This window comes from Erpetoichthys calabaricus, chromosome 6 (genome assembly GCF_900747795.2).
Source record: "Erpetoichthys calabaricus chromosome 6, fErpCal1.3, whole genome shotgun sequence".
In the NCBI taxonomy this organism is placed as follows: Eukaryota; Metazoa; Chordata; class Cladistia; order Polypteriformes; family Polypteridae; genus Erpetoichthys; species Erpetoichthys calabaricus.
The window spans coordinates 135,959,074-135,975,735 of NC_041399.2; the positions used below are offsets into that span (position 1 = coordinate 135,959,074).

General features: G+C 36.3%; 1 protein-coding gene across 1 annotated transcript in view; it reads left to right on the plus strand.

Moving 5' to 3' along the window:
• pign (phosphatidylinositol glycan anchor biosynthesis, class N) overlaps positions 1-16,363 on the plus strand; it is a 201,491-nt gene extending 185,128 nt beyond the window's left edge. Inside the window, exons 28-30 of the mRNA XM_051928776.1 lie at positions 10,718-10,722; positions 11,694-11,746; positions 13,154-16,363. Of these exons, the coding sequence (XP_051784736.1) occupies positions 10,718-10,722; positions 11,694-11,746; positions 13,154-13,277 (182 nt within the window). The 3' untranslated portion in view covers positions 13,278-16,363. The remainder of the gene's footprint in view (positions 1-10,717; positions 10,723-11,693; positions 11,747-13,153) is intronic.
• The last annotated feature ends 299 nt before the right edge of the window (positions 16,364-16,662 follow it).

Here is a 16,662-nt window from a genome sequence, read left to right on the forward strand (position 1 = left end):
TTAAGAAGAGTTGTGGTTATTCCAAATTTCCTCCATTGATGTATTATGAAAACAGTTGTGCTCTTGGAAGTTTTCACTGTGGTAGAATTTTTTGTAGCTTTCTATAAGCTCTGCAGACAATTCCTTCATCCTTATGGTTTAGTTTTTGCTCTGATACATATTGTCATCAGTGGGATCTTATATAGACAGGTGTGTGCAATTGAATTGACCACAGGTGGACTCCAAACAAGATGTAGAAACATTTCAATGATATTCAATATAATGGGATGCACTTGAGCCAGGAATTATAGCAAAAGGTCTGAATACTTGTGTCAATGTGATAGTTCGTTTTTATATTTTATAATAAACTAAATGATACCCAGCTTCGCCCTAAGTTTTCACTGCCATGGCCAGGGGGCTGGATGTCAACAAAGTGGAACGGATGACCAGATGTGGTACACTTTTATGAGTGCCGGTAGTCACCAGCAAAAAACAGAGCTTGCTTACCACTGAGATTTGCATCTTCCTTGAGTTTCACCAAATTTGTCTTTTCTGTTTTACAACATGATCTCATGTCTCTTTTTTCCTGTCCAAGACAATGCAGCTGTCTTCAGTCATTAGTTCCCCCCTGTTGGTTAGTGGTGCTATTCGCGTGGCTGGTCAATCACTTCTGCTGTGCTTCATTTTCATAAAGCACACTCTCAGGGTAGCACAGAGCATGAAAGCATAATATTAATAAAAAACAGCTAATTTTCTTTCTTTTTTTGTGATAGTTACCATATTTCAATCAAATATGTCAAGGCATGAACTTGTTCTTACACTACTCAAAAAGCGGCACGCATCAACATTTTCATAGATAGAAAAGAGTATTTGTGTAAAAACTTTTTTTCCTTCTGATTTTATGTGCTTGTTCAGCCATGAATATCTTAGTATGTATGCTGTATAGCAAGCACACATAAACTGTCAACACAGATTTACAAGCAAGAAGGCAGAAAGATCATAGTGACAGTAATGCCAAGTGGGTTGGTCAGAAAACCATTCAAATTAATTGTACTATTGAATTTAAGATTTGAAACACTACTGTTAAGGTTTCCCTTGTTATTATTTACAGAAGAATGAGAAAAATACAAAATAAGGTTTTAATTTTATTTTCAAGAAACTAAACCTAATGTCTAATAGTATTGGATAGTACTGGTGATAAAATAGTACTGAAACAATCAACCCCTCACTCCTATCATAATCATGCACCTCCTTGCTTTCTGCACTCTGGGTCAATAAAAGGAGCAGTTCCCTTTTAGAGTCTACACTGCTCTCGAAGAGCATATCCCAAATGTTTACACTTTAATTAAAGTACTATATGTATCAATAAGTTGAATAGAAATGTTTTGCCACATGGTTTGACTCTGAATCTAAAAGTTCTTCTTATCTTTTTAATAGCAAAATATTACTGTTATATTGTAACTGAAATGTGTGTTGGAGGCCGACCCAAAACTAAATTGTACAGCTGAAAACTTATTAAAGGTTTAATAGGCTTTATAGAAAAAAAAGCACCAGAACATTCAACAGTCCTTTTGGCAGAAACAAACTAAAAATAAAAATCAGAGCATATTGTGAGTTTTGCACCTTAAACAGTTTTGAAAATACATATACTAGTCAGAGGTTTACTTTACAATAATAATGAGTCGAATTTGATAATAACTAGTGTTGTCTTTAACTTGCTATTTTTTTAAATTATTTTAAAATAACTTCTCACTAGTAATATAATCTGTGAACCACTAAAATAAAAAATAATAAAACATAATAATTATGTTAATTTAAAGTCATTCATATATATTGCTACAGATGGACTGGAAGTACCTGCTGAAAGTCAAAAAATGTAAAGGCATATTTACACTGTTCTGTACATTAAAGAACAAGTGGAATATACCCATAGAAAATGTTTCTGATCAAATACTACCATTTGAAATTAATGGAAATTCTTGAAAATTCTTGCCTGCAAAGTAGAAGACGTAGATATTAGGCATTTGTTTCAATTAAAAGGCAGTGTTCCAGATTGTATTCTCACTCTGGGAAAGAGCAAGATTAAATATTGTTTGAAAGAACTATGCCTTTTCTCCAATCACATTCTACTTTTACGTTGACAAGGTAGTTTTCCCTGTATCACTTGGTTATAGTGTCTGCTTCTAGAAGCAGACTTGTCTTGAAGCTTTCAAGTCCATCCTACTATGCTGTGGAGTTCATGGAAAGAACCCTAATAATAACCATGCAAGGTTACACTAATTAAAGGAGAACAACTACTTTGTGAATATGCCTCTTGCACATCCTATTCCCAGACATATGTAGTGCAGTATCGTGGTCTCCATTTCATGTTTCATTTCATACATCACTTTCGGTGATCCTTCTTCTTTAAGCACTTTGTCTGTCTCACCCAGTGGGAGCCAGAAGAATGGTCTGTAATTAATCTGAATATAACTCAAGACACATTACTTGTAAAAAAAAATGTATTGGATAAACTTTACATCTCTGTTTCTCTGTATTGTTTTTCTATAGTTCTTTAGTTTTCTATAAAATGGCATGACCATATATAGCATGGGAGGCACTAACGATTAAAGAACATGGAAATTTTAATGGAATAGTTCAGTATTTTTCAAATTGAAGTTTTTTCTTCAGAATCATGGTATATATTAATTTGCAACATATAATTGTATTCTAAAATGAAGCATGTTTTTTAATGTAAATTTTAAAAATACCTTGTCTGTTCTGGCACCTTACAATAGGGCTTATGGTAACCCAAGGCCAAGCACGAAAAATGGCTTGAACTTATCAAATTCATCCATTTTTTTAAGTCAAGAATGTTCATAGATATTAATTTGCATCTTGAGAGTCCACAAATATTGACTGTATACTCTTTCTCCACAATTACCTTTCACTCCAGTGGAGCATGGTTTACTTATGCTGTAAATGCTGCACACACCACTTTCATTTTGAGAATCTACAACAGGTAGTCTATCTTTAAGATTTAGACAAATAAGCTATTGTTCTAAATTGGCAGAATGTCAGACTATGAAGATGAGAATGCTTTTAGCATTAATGCTGAACCATAATTGTATGACTAAATACTGATGAGGAGATCCAGAAGTTTGAAAAGGAAAGAACAGAGAGAAGGGCAGAATTGGAGAGACCAAAAGAGCAAAATAAGCGACTGATACAGGATGCAATGAGCAAATGTTGATTGGTGGTGAAAATGTATAAAATATGAAGTTACTCGGGAAGAGCAAGGGCTGGGGCGTGGTTCATCAATCACTCAACTTAAGAGAGAAATGAGCCTGCTTTCTTAAGCAAGGCTGCAGTATGTGCAACAGATAAGGACAATATTTTCAGCCGTTATCATCACAGAGTTCTGGAGATATTTTTCCACATTCCAAAATTAAACTGGAAGAAATAATCAAATCCTGAAGAACCAAATGGACATCTTCCATTAGAGTAAGTTTGCTTATTGATCTTATTTTTTGCAGTGTGTTAAATGCTTAATTTAGCGTTGATGCATGACAGGTCAGAGTAACCATAGTGTATTGTTATAGTTTACACGGTGAACAATCAGACATACAATGTAATCTCATGACTCTAGATCCATGAAGCAGCATCAGTAGTGATTATTGTACCTTGTCACCCTAGATAAGAACTAGTCATCTATATAGTATTGGGTTTGCTAGTGAAAAACATTGCCATTGTTATTTTTTTACTTCTCTATATTTTTTAGCCCACTTCAGTTGTAGCTGCACTGAAATGTCTCACCTGAAATATGTTTGAAAATATAATAATATGAAATATTTACTGGGCAATAAGGAACATATTCATTTTGTCTTCAGCTACAAGTACTCATTCACCAAGAAATGAGCACTACAGACTCGTAGGTCTGCTTTTAATAGGTCTTCCACTCAAGTGTTCATATCCAACCTAAGCTGTACAAGGCATAACTTTAATGTATCATGGTTACCATAAGGCAGTCAATGAAAACAATAAACACTTTGTTTTATACATTTATGCTCACATCAAGGATACACTCATTTTTTAACCATTTTCTCGAAAGACAAAATTGCTTTAAGCAGCTTTAGACACATATTTGATTTTGTTCTGATCAGCCTCCTTATTTATGTCTAAACTTCACTCACAATGGTGGCTGTGAGCAGACGAGCGAACAGGAGATGTATTCTTACCTCAAGGAAAATAGCTCTAAGAATCAGTAATAAAATAATTGTTTCTGGTTTCCTTTCTTTATCACAAGAATGTCATCATAAATGCAGATGACTTTTTTTTTCTAATCAAAAACTTTGCTGCTTGAAAGTGTTCATATTTTGTAAGATGAATCCTTTTTTCATGTTTTGACCCAGCCCTATTGTAAGGTACAATAACTGACTAGGTATTTTTAAAATGTATTTTTAAAATGCTTCACTTTAGAACACAGTATTATGTGGCAAATTAATATACCATGATTCTGGAAAAAATAACTGACTTAAAATATACCAAATGTATGGTATATTGCTTCACTTTATAACACAATTTCATGCGGCAAATTAATATAACATGATTGTGGAAAAATTACTTTTAACTTGAAATATACCAAACTTATCTTTTAACACAGGCATCCTGTTGCCTGTCTCCAAAAAGGCATTTAATTTGATCTATCCTTTCACTTTTCATGTGGTGAGCCCACATGGTGGTCTGACAGTTAGATCGAGTAAGTTACAATTGGCCACTAGATGATGACTACCTTAGTGAACACCACCCCTGGCCCCACATACTTTTTGTTCTAGGCCAGGTTTGCCTAATTGTAGTGAGAAACATTATGCAAATCATATCATTAATCTTTGCTCATCTAAACCAACACTTTGGGTCAGTTTGCTAAGGACAACCCTCTCAGTATCATAAGGTTGTCAGGGTAAGATTTCTTAATCCTTATTGGAACACAGAAACTTTTGCCAGTCAAGTGATGAAAATTACCTGCTTCATTTTGGAATAAGGTACAGTCTCGTCCATATTGCCTGAAAAAAATGATGGTGCTGATAGGAGATGTTGATCAGTGTATACTTTAAATGGGAGGTGGCAGAAAGTTGCATCAACTTACAATAGAATTGCAATACTGTCTCATTGTAGGTTATGTCATTGTTGAAGGTGTTCACCAGGGTTTTGGAAAGCACACTTCCAGGGAGACATTGCTTTGACATTTTGAATTTTAACTTCCAAGGAGAAAGGCTTAAAAAGGGTGGAAATGTTTAAATATCTTGGATCAACAGTAACTGATCGTGGAGAGCTAGACCTAGAAATAAACCACTGAATGCAATAAGGTTGGAAAAATTGGAAAAAAAGCATATAAAACAGTGGTCAGACCAGCATTATTGTAAGGATCAAAACCTGTGAAGTTAAAAAGATTTTCTTATACTGCAACACTGGTTTAAATTGCCTAAACAACGTTCTGAACGTGGCGCAGCAGGAAACTGTTTTAAGGGGGACCTTTTTCACTGCTACACCGCTAAACACATGCAACAGAGTACATGCGGTAGTGGAGGTATTGCGCAGTCAAAATGGATAGAGAACATTCCAAAACTGAAGCTGTAGCAGACGATAAAGTTGAACATGATGACACACAAGAACTTTTGCTGGAAAAAGGAGCCGTGTCTGTTGTCTGGAGATATTTTGGATTTAAAAGGTCGGATGTGGACCATTATGTTCAAATGTGTGAATACTGTTTCTATACTACTGGATAATACTGCAAGCCAAGTTGTACTTGTTTTATTTTTTTCAATACTGTATAATGTGTTTGGGTACTGTGTAATAGTGTGACGACATGTTGACTTTATCCTCGACATTTCTACTTTTATTCTCGCCGTTTGTCAAGATTAAAGTTGACATGTTGACTTTATTCTCGTAATTTGTTATTAAAGTAGAACATCGTAAACTAAACTTCATCTTAAAATGAATATTTAATTTACTAGATTTTCTCAAACCCCTTCATAAGTTATGTAGCACATTAAATGCTTTGTGTTAAGTGTTCCCAGAGCCATGTTAATCGCTACTGCTTCTTAAACTGACTTCCTCTTGCACTAAGAGGAGGCTCTGGCAGCACACAGAATACATTAATTTCATGATATCGCTGCTCCCTGAACATTTAGAATGCTAAGATACAGTTGTGCTTGAAAGTTTGTGAACCCTTTAGAATTTTCTATATTTCTGCATAAATATGACCTAAAACATCATCAGATTTTCACTCAAGTCCTAAAAGTAGATAAAGAGAAACCAGTTAAAAAATGAGACAAAAATATTATACTTAAATGATCAAATATTACATATTTGTGAGTGGCAAAAGTATGTGAACCTTTGCTTTCAGTATCTGGTGTAACCCCCCTTTGCAGCAATAACTGCAACTAAACGTTTCCGGTAACTGTTGATCAGTCCTGCACACTGGCTTGGAGGAATTTTAGCCCATTCCTCCGTACAGAAAAGCTTCAACTCTGGGATGTTGGTGGGTTTCCTTTCATTAACTGCTCGCTTCAGGTCCTTCCACAACATTTCAATTGGATTAAGGTCAGGACTTTGACTTGGTCATTCCAAAACATTAACTTTATTCTTTAATCATTCTTTGGTAGAACGACTTGTGTGTTTAGGGTTGTTGTCTTGCTGCATGACCCACCTTCTCTTGAGATTCAGTTCATGGACAGATGTCCTGACATTTTCCTTTAGAATTCTCTGATATAATTCAGAATTCATTGTTCCATCAGTGAAGGCAAGCCATCCTGGCCCAGATGCAGCAAAACAGGCCCAAACCATGATACTACCACCACCATGTTTCACAGATGGGATAAGGTTCTTATGTTGGAGTGCAGTGTTTTCCTTTCTCCAAACATAACGCTTTTCATTTAAACCAAAAAGTTCTATTTTGGTCTCATCCATCCACAAAACATTCTTCTGGTTTGTCCATGTGATCTTTAACAAACTGCAGACAAGCAGCAATGTTTTTTTTGGAGAGCAGTGGCTTTCTCCTTGCAACCCTGCCATGCACACCATTGTTGTTCAGTGTTCTCCTGATGGTGGACTCATGAACATGAACATTAGCCAATGTGAGAGAGGCCTTCAGTTGCTTAGAAGTTACCCTGGGGTCCTTTGTGACCTTGCCGACTATTACACGCCTTGCTCTTGGAGTGATCTTTGTTGGTCGACCACTCCTGGGGAGGGTAACAATGGTCTTGAATTTCCTCCATTTTTACACAATCCGTCTAACTGTGGATTGGTGGAGTCCAAACTCTTTAGAGATGGTTTTGTAACCTTTTCCAGCCTGATGAGCATCAACAACTCTTTTTCTGAGGTCCTCAGAAATCTCCTTTGTTCGTGCCATGATACACTTCCACAAACATGTGTTGTGAAGAGCAGACTTTGATAGATCCCTGTTCTTTAAATAACACAGGGTGCCCACTCACACCTGATTGTCATCCCATTGATTCACCTTTAAACTAACTGCTAATCCTAGAGGTTCACATACTTTTGCCACTCACAAATATGTAATATTCGATCATTTTCCTTAATAAATAAATGACCAAGTATAAAATTTTTGTCTCATTTGTTTAACTGGTTTCTCTTTCTCTACTTTTAGGACTTGAGTGAAAATCTGATGATGTTTTAGGTCATTGTGATGTTGTGGGTCCACAGCTCTCTCAGCAAAGGCCAGTTTTTAAATGAATAATCACCGCGCTCGCAGCGTAGCGAGGGGGCGTGGTAGTGTGGCTGAAGCAGTTCCCAGGTGGATTCGTGCTGCGGTCGTTTCTCACCTAAGTGCACAGGTGGTCCGCAGCGTAATTGTTCCTGGGAGCTGTTGATTGCCACAGCTGCCACGTCCATTATATAGAAAAGCCCGAGACGGTTAAGGGAAACAAGAGAAAGGAAAAAAGAAAATGAGGAAAGGAAAGAAAGACGGAGGTTGCTGGAGTGCACGGAGCAGGAGAAAGCCGGTGAGAGAGCGAGAGAGCACGAAGGCAAAGAGCGAGAGCAGGCTCGAGTGCAGCTGGACTGTGGGCCCTAGCGAGGTGTGTAGCTAACACCTAGGGCAGTTGATTGTAGTCACTCCCGCTGAGCATTTGGAGAAGAGTGAGAGTGAGTAGTGAGGAAGGTGACTCACCGTGGAAGACAGCAGGAGTCGGGAGACTTAGGCGTGTAATCTCCAGCGTGGGAGTCCTGGCCGTGGGAGAGAAGCTAAGTCCCGGTCTGGGATGAGTGCGCGACCGAAGCTAGGATCGGGAGGCCTCCAGACCTGTGTGAATGTATGAAGGTTAGCTGCAGAGAGAGCGTCTCGCCTGCTGCAGGGCCCTAACGGGAGAAGCAGGTGAGACGCTAATGTAAAAGAAGCATTGGGCTTTTCATTGTTTTAAAGGACTGTTTCCAGCAACGTTTTAACTTCGATTTTTAAAGGATTGTTTTTCTATTGTTTTACCTCCACGTTTTATTGGATTATTTATTTAATGAAGATTTTGAAAATGCACTGCACTTTGTGGACTTTGTTTTGTTTGTTTAATAAAAGCACCTTTGCTCATTTGTACCATCCCCTTTGCTATGTTGCCTCACTGTCTAGCGCATCTCGGTAACATTATCGACGGTGTAGGGTTCAAGGGTTCCCGAACAGAAGAAGATGGGAGCATGGAGTCGAGCCCACATCGTCACAGTCATATTTATGCAGAAATATAGAAAATTCTAAAGGGTTCACAAACTTTCAAGCACAACTGTAAATACTTGATATAATTTTCATGATGAAATGCATTAAAGCATGTATTAATCATGTGGGGGCACGGTGGTGTGGAGGTTGCACTGCTGCCTCGCAGCAATGGGGTCCCGGGTGTTCCTTGCTTTGAATTTGCATGTTTCTCTGGTGGGTTTACTTGGCGTGCTTCAGTTTCCTTTCAAAGTCATGTAGGATGTGGGGTTTTGTTATGCTATATTAACCCTGCTAGTGTATGTATTGCTCGTATTCACCCTGCGATGTGCTGGCTCCTCGTTCAGGATTTGTTCCTGCCTTGCACACAATTCTTGCTGGAATGGGTGCAACCCTGAATGGACGGCATAATTAAACATGTATAACGAAGTTTTTTTTTTTTAATTCTCAACACTCCGTGATCTAAGTTTATAACTAGTTTTAATTTCACAATGACGTTTATCGTGTGGTGATTGGTTATGTGGAGAAAGAAAAAGGAAGGATAGAAACTGGGGGTTTGGTACATCAGACAGACAGCACGCATGCAATAAAGAAAGCCCGCTCAGAAGAACATCCATTGAATTCTGTGTTCGTGTCTCCGAACACCAGATCACGAACCCAACATTTATACAATATTTCAGTTAAACCTGTGCGATACCCATTCATACATCCAGTTTTTGGAGCCTCATCACACCTGCCATAAAGTTCTCTACACTGAACGTAGACCTGGGGACCCCTTACTGCAAGGAAGCAGCACTACCGCCACCCTGCCGTGCATGTTTAATACCTGCTTTAATGCATTTCATCCTGAAAATGATATCAAGTATTTATCTTTGCATTCTAAATTTTCAGAGAGCAGGAATATCATGAAGTGAATGTATTCTGTGCGGCGATCGCTGCCTGCGCCTCCTCTTAGTGTAGAGGAAGTCAGTATAAGAAGCGTGTACAGCGATTAACAACTGGGTCAGGGAACACTTAACACAAAGCGTTTAATGTGCTACATAACTTATGAAGGGGTATGAGAAAATCTAGTAAATTAAACATTGATTTTAGGATGAAGTTTAGTTTACGACATTCTACTTTAATGACAAAATAAACCATGAGAATAAAGTGGAAATGTCGAGAATAAAGTCAACATGTCGACTTTAGTCTCGACATATTTTTTTTTTTCTTCCCTGTGTCCGTATTTTTTTTTCTTCACTGTGGCCGTAATACAATTCCATAGGGCTATACCACAAACAGCATTATAAATGCAAGTTGCAGTTTATTATTTATGTATATAGCTTAGCTTGAAGCAAGGTCCATATTAATGCAGTTTGCCTTAATGATGGTTCAGTTGGTAAAGATGTCATCACCAAGTTGCACTTTCTTTATTTTATTTCATTTTTATTTGGTGAATACTGTACTGTGTAATGCACCTGGGCTTGAAGTCTTAAAGTAATAGTATTATTACTGGAAGTTGCACTGTTATTTTATTGTTTATTAGTTAAAATATTACGCAGTTTAATGATGGTAAAGTTGTTTAAAAAGTCACTTTAACGTGTCAGTGGACAGAGATTGTTAACATTAACAGAAAGTGTAGTTGGTTTTGACAAGCACCTCTGGATATTTTACTAACTCTAAATGCCTCTTTGGATGGTTGAAAATATGTTGTCAAAATTTTAGTTTAAGTTGTTTGCAAAATTTGTTCAATAAAAAGGTTCTATATTTTGACTGCAACTGTCATGCAATGTGATTCCTTCTCTTCATTAGTGCCACCCCCTTGAAAACTATCACTTTATGGGGCCATGCAAACCTGTATTGATACTTGTGTGGACAATAAAATGTTTTTTTGTACAATGTACAATTCTCATGACAGTGGAATAGGTTATTCTTGGCCAGTAATTGCAGTGGAAAATGTGGTTAACATCCACTCATGCATGGGAAAAAAATATCATCCAATACCGTGAAACCGGTATAATTTTGAACAATACCGTGATATAGAATTTTGGTCATACCGCCCAGCACTAGTGTCAGGTGAAGAAGTGTACAACACATGAGAATGGAGGAGCCTGGTGAAATATAGAGAACCACATGAAAGTAGGAAAAGCTTTATAGTTAAGTAAGATGAGGATGGGGAGAGAATCAATAGTGCCGAGTCTTAGATCATTGTCTTTCCCCCAACCCAGTAAAATAATTATTATGTCAATAAGGGAGTGTAGAAACATATGTCCCAAAATGGAGGATTTGTATTCCTTTGTACAAGAGTGAGGATCATGGCAAGTGCAAGGCTCATCATATTTTTGTGAAAGCAGAAAAAGGACTGCAGTTGTTGTGATAAACACTGTGAAGTGGAAGATTAATCCTCATATGTAACTATAAATTCATAGCTCCTCAGAGGTTTCCTTCATCACTCTTGGCCACAAAGTTTGAGTAATGCCCAGATGAACATAATACACAAATTAGGTTGCCATGCAGACATTCATGCCCACTCCCAGAACAGAATGACTTGATTGGCAATTCAGAAAGACACCTGACAAGAGCTGCTAATCTTCCAATTTAACAGGTATCATGTAAAGTGATTGGGATATTTAGTAAGGATACCCTTGAGGTACCTTCTGTGAGAGATGTACTGGGCATGGCCTACTAGATTAAATAAGGCACACCTGGAATAACCTAGAGTGTGTACATTTTTATGAATGTCCAAGAATCTTCTGGTGGTAGTTGTTGTGGGTAAGATGTTGTTTTTTGCCATGTTTAGCTTCATGTTATCACAGCAATAACAAAAAAGAAGTTAATGAGTAAATGACATTCATTTACATTAACCACTTATCAATGAATGAATACAGCTGACAGCTGTGAGTGAACTGAACTAAACTCAAAAAAACAACTTTGTGTTTTTATTAAGCAAGTGGTGTTGCCATGCCCATTAAAGGTATAATAACTGTTATGTTTCCAACAAATTTGTCTGACACTTCTGCAATGCATTTGTGTTTTACAGCACTTCTTTTTTCTAGTGAAGGATTATGGAAGCTGGCTAGATATTGGAACAAGGTATGTTACACCTAGGTTAATATCTGGTTTTCATCTTGGGTCCTCCAAATCTCTCTTAAGTAGCTTTCTCTCAGTGTCCTACTGGAGGATGTACATCTGTAGGGATGTGTTGTAGTTCATATGATGCTTTATTAAGATCTTTATGAAAAGAAAGTGGAAGCTTGCTTCAGGAATTTAGGAAATCTTGCATTCATTTAAGAGTTCATGTCTTTTTTGTGAAGAACTTTTTAGTGCTAAAATGATAAAGAAGTATATAAGATGTGAAAACAGTAATAAATAAATTTAGGTATACAAAATTAAAAAAAAAAAAAAAAAGTTTCCCTACCCTTCCCACCGCGAGACTACTAGGAAAAAATGGGGAAGACAAAGCAGGTATGTGGTCAACAAGAAAACTGGTTCATGCAATCCACAGAGTACACACAGCTTGGAAAAGAAGAGTAAGAAAAAGGGTGAAAAGGGAAAACCGCATCATGCAATAATTCTTTAACCCTTAACTCAATGTACAGCACAAAGCCAGCTTCAGAGGAGCTATTGACCCAGGAAGAACAAGAGAGATCAAGAAGAACAAGGTTATAGAATGAACACTTCCTGATGAAAGGATTACCAAAATCAGAAAGTTTCCTCCATGGGGAGGAGAATAGAGCTGCTATCTTGCAGCGGGGCCAACATTTTTTTTTTCAGCTCATCACCAATTCTTAAGGGAAAGATAATGAGGCCAACATTAAGGGAAAGAAGTTTTCATTTATTTAAGAGAAAAAGAGGAAGATGCTGGGCAATAGGAAGGGAATGTATTTTGTTTCTATGAGAAGCCAGTAAAGGAGATGCTGGAAATGGTTGCTCCAGATTCCAGATCAGCCTATACATGGCAATATAATTCAAAATCAGAGAGAGAGGCTGCTCCATCTGACTGTTTGCAGATCAGAGTAGAATGATTGTCAGATGTTTTCATATGAATTTAGAAGAATAAAGAAGTGAGACTAGTACAGTGCTTAGAGGGGTGAGGAAGAGAACAGATCTAACAAAAATAATTGTGGTGAGAATGTTCAAAAGGAGTAATTTCTATTTTTTTTATTTATTGTAGGAGGACTAGTGAGGACTTTCATTTAACATCAATGTATTTTGTTAATTTTGATTTGTGTAATATCACAGACAGTAATAGTAACAATGGTTGCAAAAGCAAAATGTCTTTAATTCAGTCAGTCAGTCATTGTCCAACCCGCTATATCCTAACTACAGGGTCACGGGGGGTCTGCTGAAGCCAATCCCAGCCAGCAAAGGGTGCATTTTGAATTCTTCCACTGTTCTTTCTCTATATTAAGTCTGTAGGTTGAATTTGATTAAAAGGGTTTATTATGTTAAATTCGTTGTATGGGTGCTGTCTGATTTTTTTTTTCTTTCTTTTTCTAGCATCAGTCACTATGTTATTGTGATGTCCATGACCATGTTCCTGATGATTCTGAAATTGCTGGTTCAGATTCTAACAACAAAAAGGATTAACCTACATGGAAAAATTAAAATGCACATGATGTGATCATGCTTTTTTCTACTTGAAAATAATAGGTCTGATTGCCCAGATATGTTGGGCCTTAATTATTTTGTTAATGTTCTCTTATCTCCCATAGTACTTTGGCATGTTTATCATCTTAATTGTCCCTCTATCTTGCTGTTTCCCCAGATAAGAGTAAATAATGAAATGAAGAACATTACAAAAAATCCTTACATAAACTTTTCACTTTTATAGTTGCGTGTTTTTTTGTTATTTGATAATGTATTCAGTCTTACTTATAATCATGTGTGACAAGGAGTGAAAATTTAAAAGCTCTCAAATCACATTGTACAAATGTTAGCTTTAATAATCAAAGTTTTTTTCATCCCTTTAATTTGGAAATACTAATATAAAAGCAGAAGTTGTCTAGTATGTAATGAGAATTTTGCACAATTATTGATATTTTTTTGTTTTGTTTTCAGTAAATTATTGCAACATATTTCCTTGTTAATAAAAACATAAAAAAAATACTACAAGGCAATGAGCCTTTCAGCATAGTTGGAAACATTACAAACTGCTCATCGTAGTTTTAATTTGATTTAGTGTAGCGTATGCATTGACATTACAGTTAGATTTCCCTGGTATTTTTTATTGCTTTGTCTTTATTTTTTTATTTTAATTTGTATTTTGTCCTAATATATTTGTACATGTGTACGGTGGTTTTGAGTTTTTCAGTTTGAAGTGTGCTCTAAAAAATTTAACTTTGTAAAAATGAACAGCCCTTTGAAAGGGAGTGCATTATCATATATTTTAGAAGCCGTTCTCTTTAACTATATTTTTAAGTAATGTAAAATGCATACTAAAAGTCAGTATTTTATTTTTAGGCAGTAACTGAGTACCTGCAATTAATAAAATGAAAAATGGTCATGTTCAGAGATATAGTTTATATTTAATGTATTATTGTGATCTATGTGCATGATATCTTTATATACATAATTATGTTTTATACTGTAGCTTAATAAATACATAACCTGCAATTTTTCAAGAAAGTAAAGGGTGACCAAAGGTTAAATGTCACTTTTTTTCTCTCCTCCAAAATACAAGGGGCATTATTTTTAATTGATCTGACAGACTAACATAATTAAGATCTCTTCCAAGGTAGTCAGTCTTGTAGATGGTTTTAATATCCACATAGACATTCCTACATGTAAGCTGACAAATGAATGCCTATCCCCTGCTGGACTGTTTTGACATGGTACAGTATGTTGATTTTTTTTACCCACTCTGATGGTTTCATATTTGACCTGGTCTATACACCTGAATTGTATGTTGCGGGGCCCACATCACTGTGGGCCATAAAGTAATGCTTTTCACTGTCACTCCTTCCTGCTTCTAACTGTAAATGTCAAATTTTTTGAGAAACTTTAAACCTGTCTGTCTGTCCTTGCCAGATCCATTTCTAATCTTTTGTCTGTCTTTCCCTTTTCCCATCCATATTAGAAAAGTCACTGTTATTTAGCTCTTCAGTCGCCACTAGATTAAATAGCCCCTTTAAAACATAAGGAGGTATCCTTTAAAGCATTCAGTTCCATGGTATAATTCAGCACTACGATCTAGGAAAGCAGCTGGCTGACGCATTGAGAGAGTGTCACATAAGACTGGTCAAACTGTGCATGCCAATGGTTTCTCTGACCATGGCTTACAAAAATGCATTAACTCAACGGTTTGTTCTTTTTGGCTAATGAACTACTTCAGCTTGCATTTGCCCCAGTCGCATCCACCGCAGATTGTTAAAAATTTGTCAAATTCTGTCTTCATGTGATAATCCTTATTATTATGACAATAATAAATGCAAATTTCAAGATTTCTTTATTTGTCAAATCTCTTGCACTACCTTCCAGAGGTTTATATTATATCTGTCTGATAGATAAGAGTTTCTTAGTCTTGGCTACTGCCAAATCGTAGACTGGGTTATCATTTATACATGGATGATTCTCAGATATATTTCAATGTTAAAAATGGGAGTTCATCAGATATTTATCAGCTTACAACTTACCTTAGTGAAATTAAAACCTGGTTGGAATATAACTCATTTAAATTAAACTGCAACAAAATCAAAATTGTTCTCATTGGTACTAAAGATTTAAGAAAATAAACTCCTTTTCAGACACTGTTGGTGATGATATCATCAGACCTTCTTCGGCAAAGAATCTTGGTGTAATTTTTGATTCCTCCAATTCTTATTCTACCCACATAAATCACGTTAAGGAACATTGTTACTTCCTCCTCTGCAATATATCTCTCCTCTTTGCTCATTCATCTCTTTTTCTTATTCTGAGAAACTTGTCCAAGGTTTTATTACATCCCACATTAACTGCTGATAGGTGTCCCGGCAAGTCTTTTAACACAGCCTCAGCTGGTTTAAAGCTCGGGAAGAAAAGTCCATATACAGACATGCAAGAACCAGCATATAACACCCATCCTGCTTCACCTTCACTGATTCCTCGCGTCTTAGAGGACTAAACATAAAATTCTGTTAGTAGCCTATAAAGCATTAAATTCCCCCGCACTCAATTATATCACTAACCTGCACCATCAATATGCTCCTGTCTGTTCACCAAGGTCAATTGATTTTGGCAATTTTCATGTGGCCCAAGCTAACCTGTGCTCTATGGGTGACCAAAACTCTATAACACCCAAGCTTTGAAGGACATCCCTAAATTAATGGGATCAGCTGACTTCAATTCATTTTTTATTAAAAAAAAAACAAAACTTAAAACTCATTTGTTCAGGAATGCATTTAACATACCCTGACATTCTGATCTTTTCTCTCAGTCTAAGTGCTCAGGATAATTTGTGCTTATATCACAGGTTATGTTATTTGTTCAGGGTTTTCTTTTAGTATTTATATATTTGTTAATTTTATTCTGATTTACTGTCATTTATTTTAATTCAATGCTTTTTATTTCTTGTATTTATCTTTTATAGTGTTTTATGCTGATATTATTGTGGATCCAATGTTGCGTATGCTGTCTTTTTCCTACTTTTTCTCTGTTGTTCATTTTGAATTTCTGTGAACAGGTTTGAGCATGGGAACAGTGTTATATAAATAAAATATATTTTTATTATTCTATGAGATTAATTGTTTTTAATGCAAACAGGTCCAGTTTACATAGAGATACTTATATATAATTATATATAAACAATTTTAAAATATCCTAATTGTGCTGTGTTACCTTAAAGTCTTCAAGTTTTTCAACAATATCTGCTTTATTAAATCAAGGGTCACAGAGAACAGGATGTGATGAAGCGCATTAGGGGTCCGTGGCAACGCATGGGTTTTTAAATAAAAGCACAGCAGCTCGGTTCTCAGGGTGTAAATGTGTGGGGCGGTAAAGCTGTGCAGGCCCTGAGTAGTTGATGAGGAAAT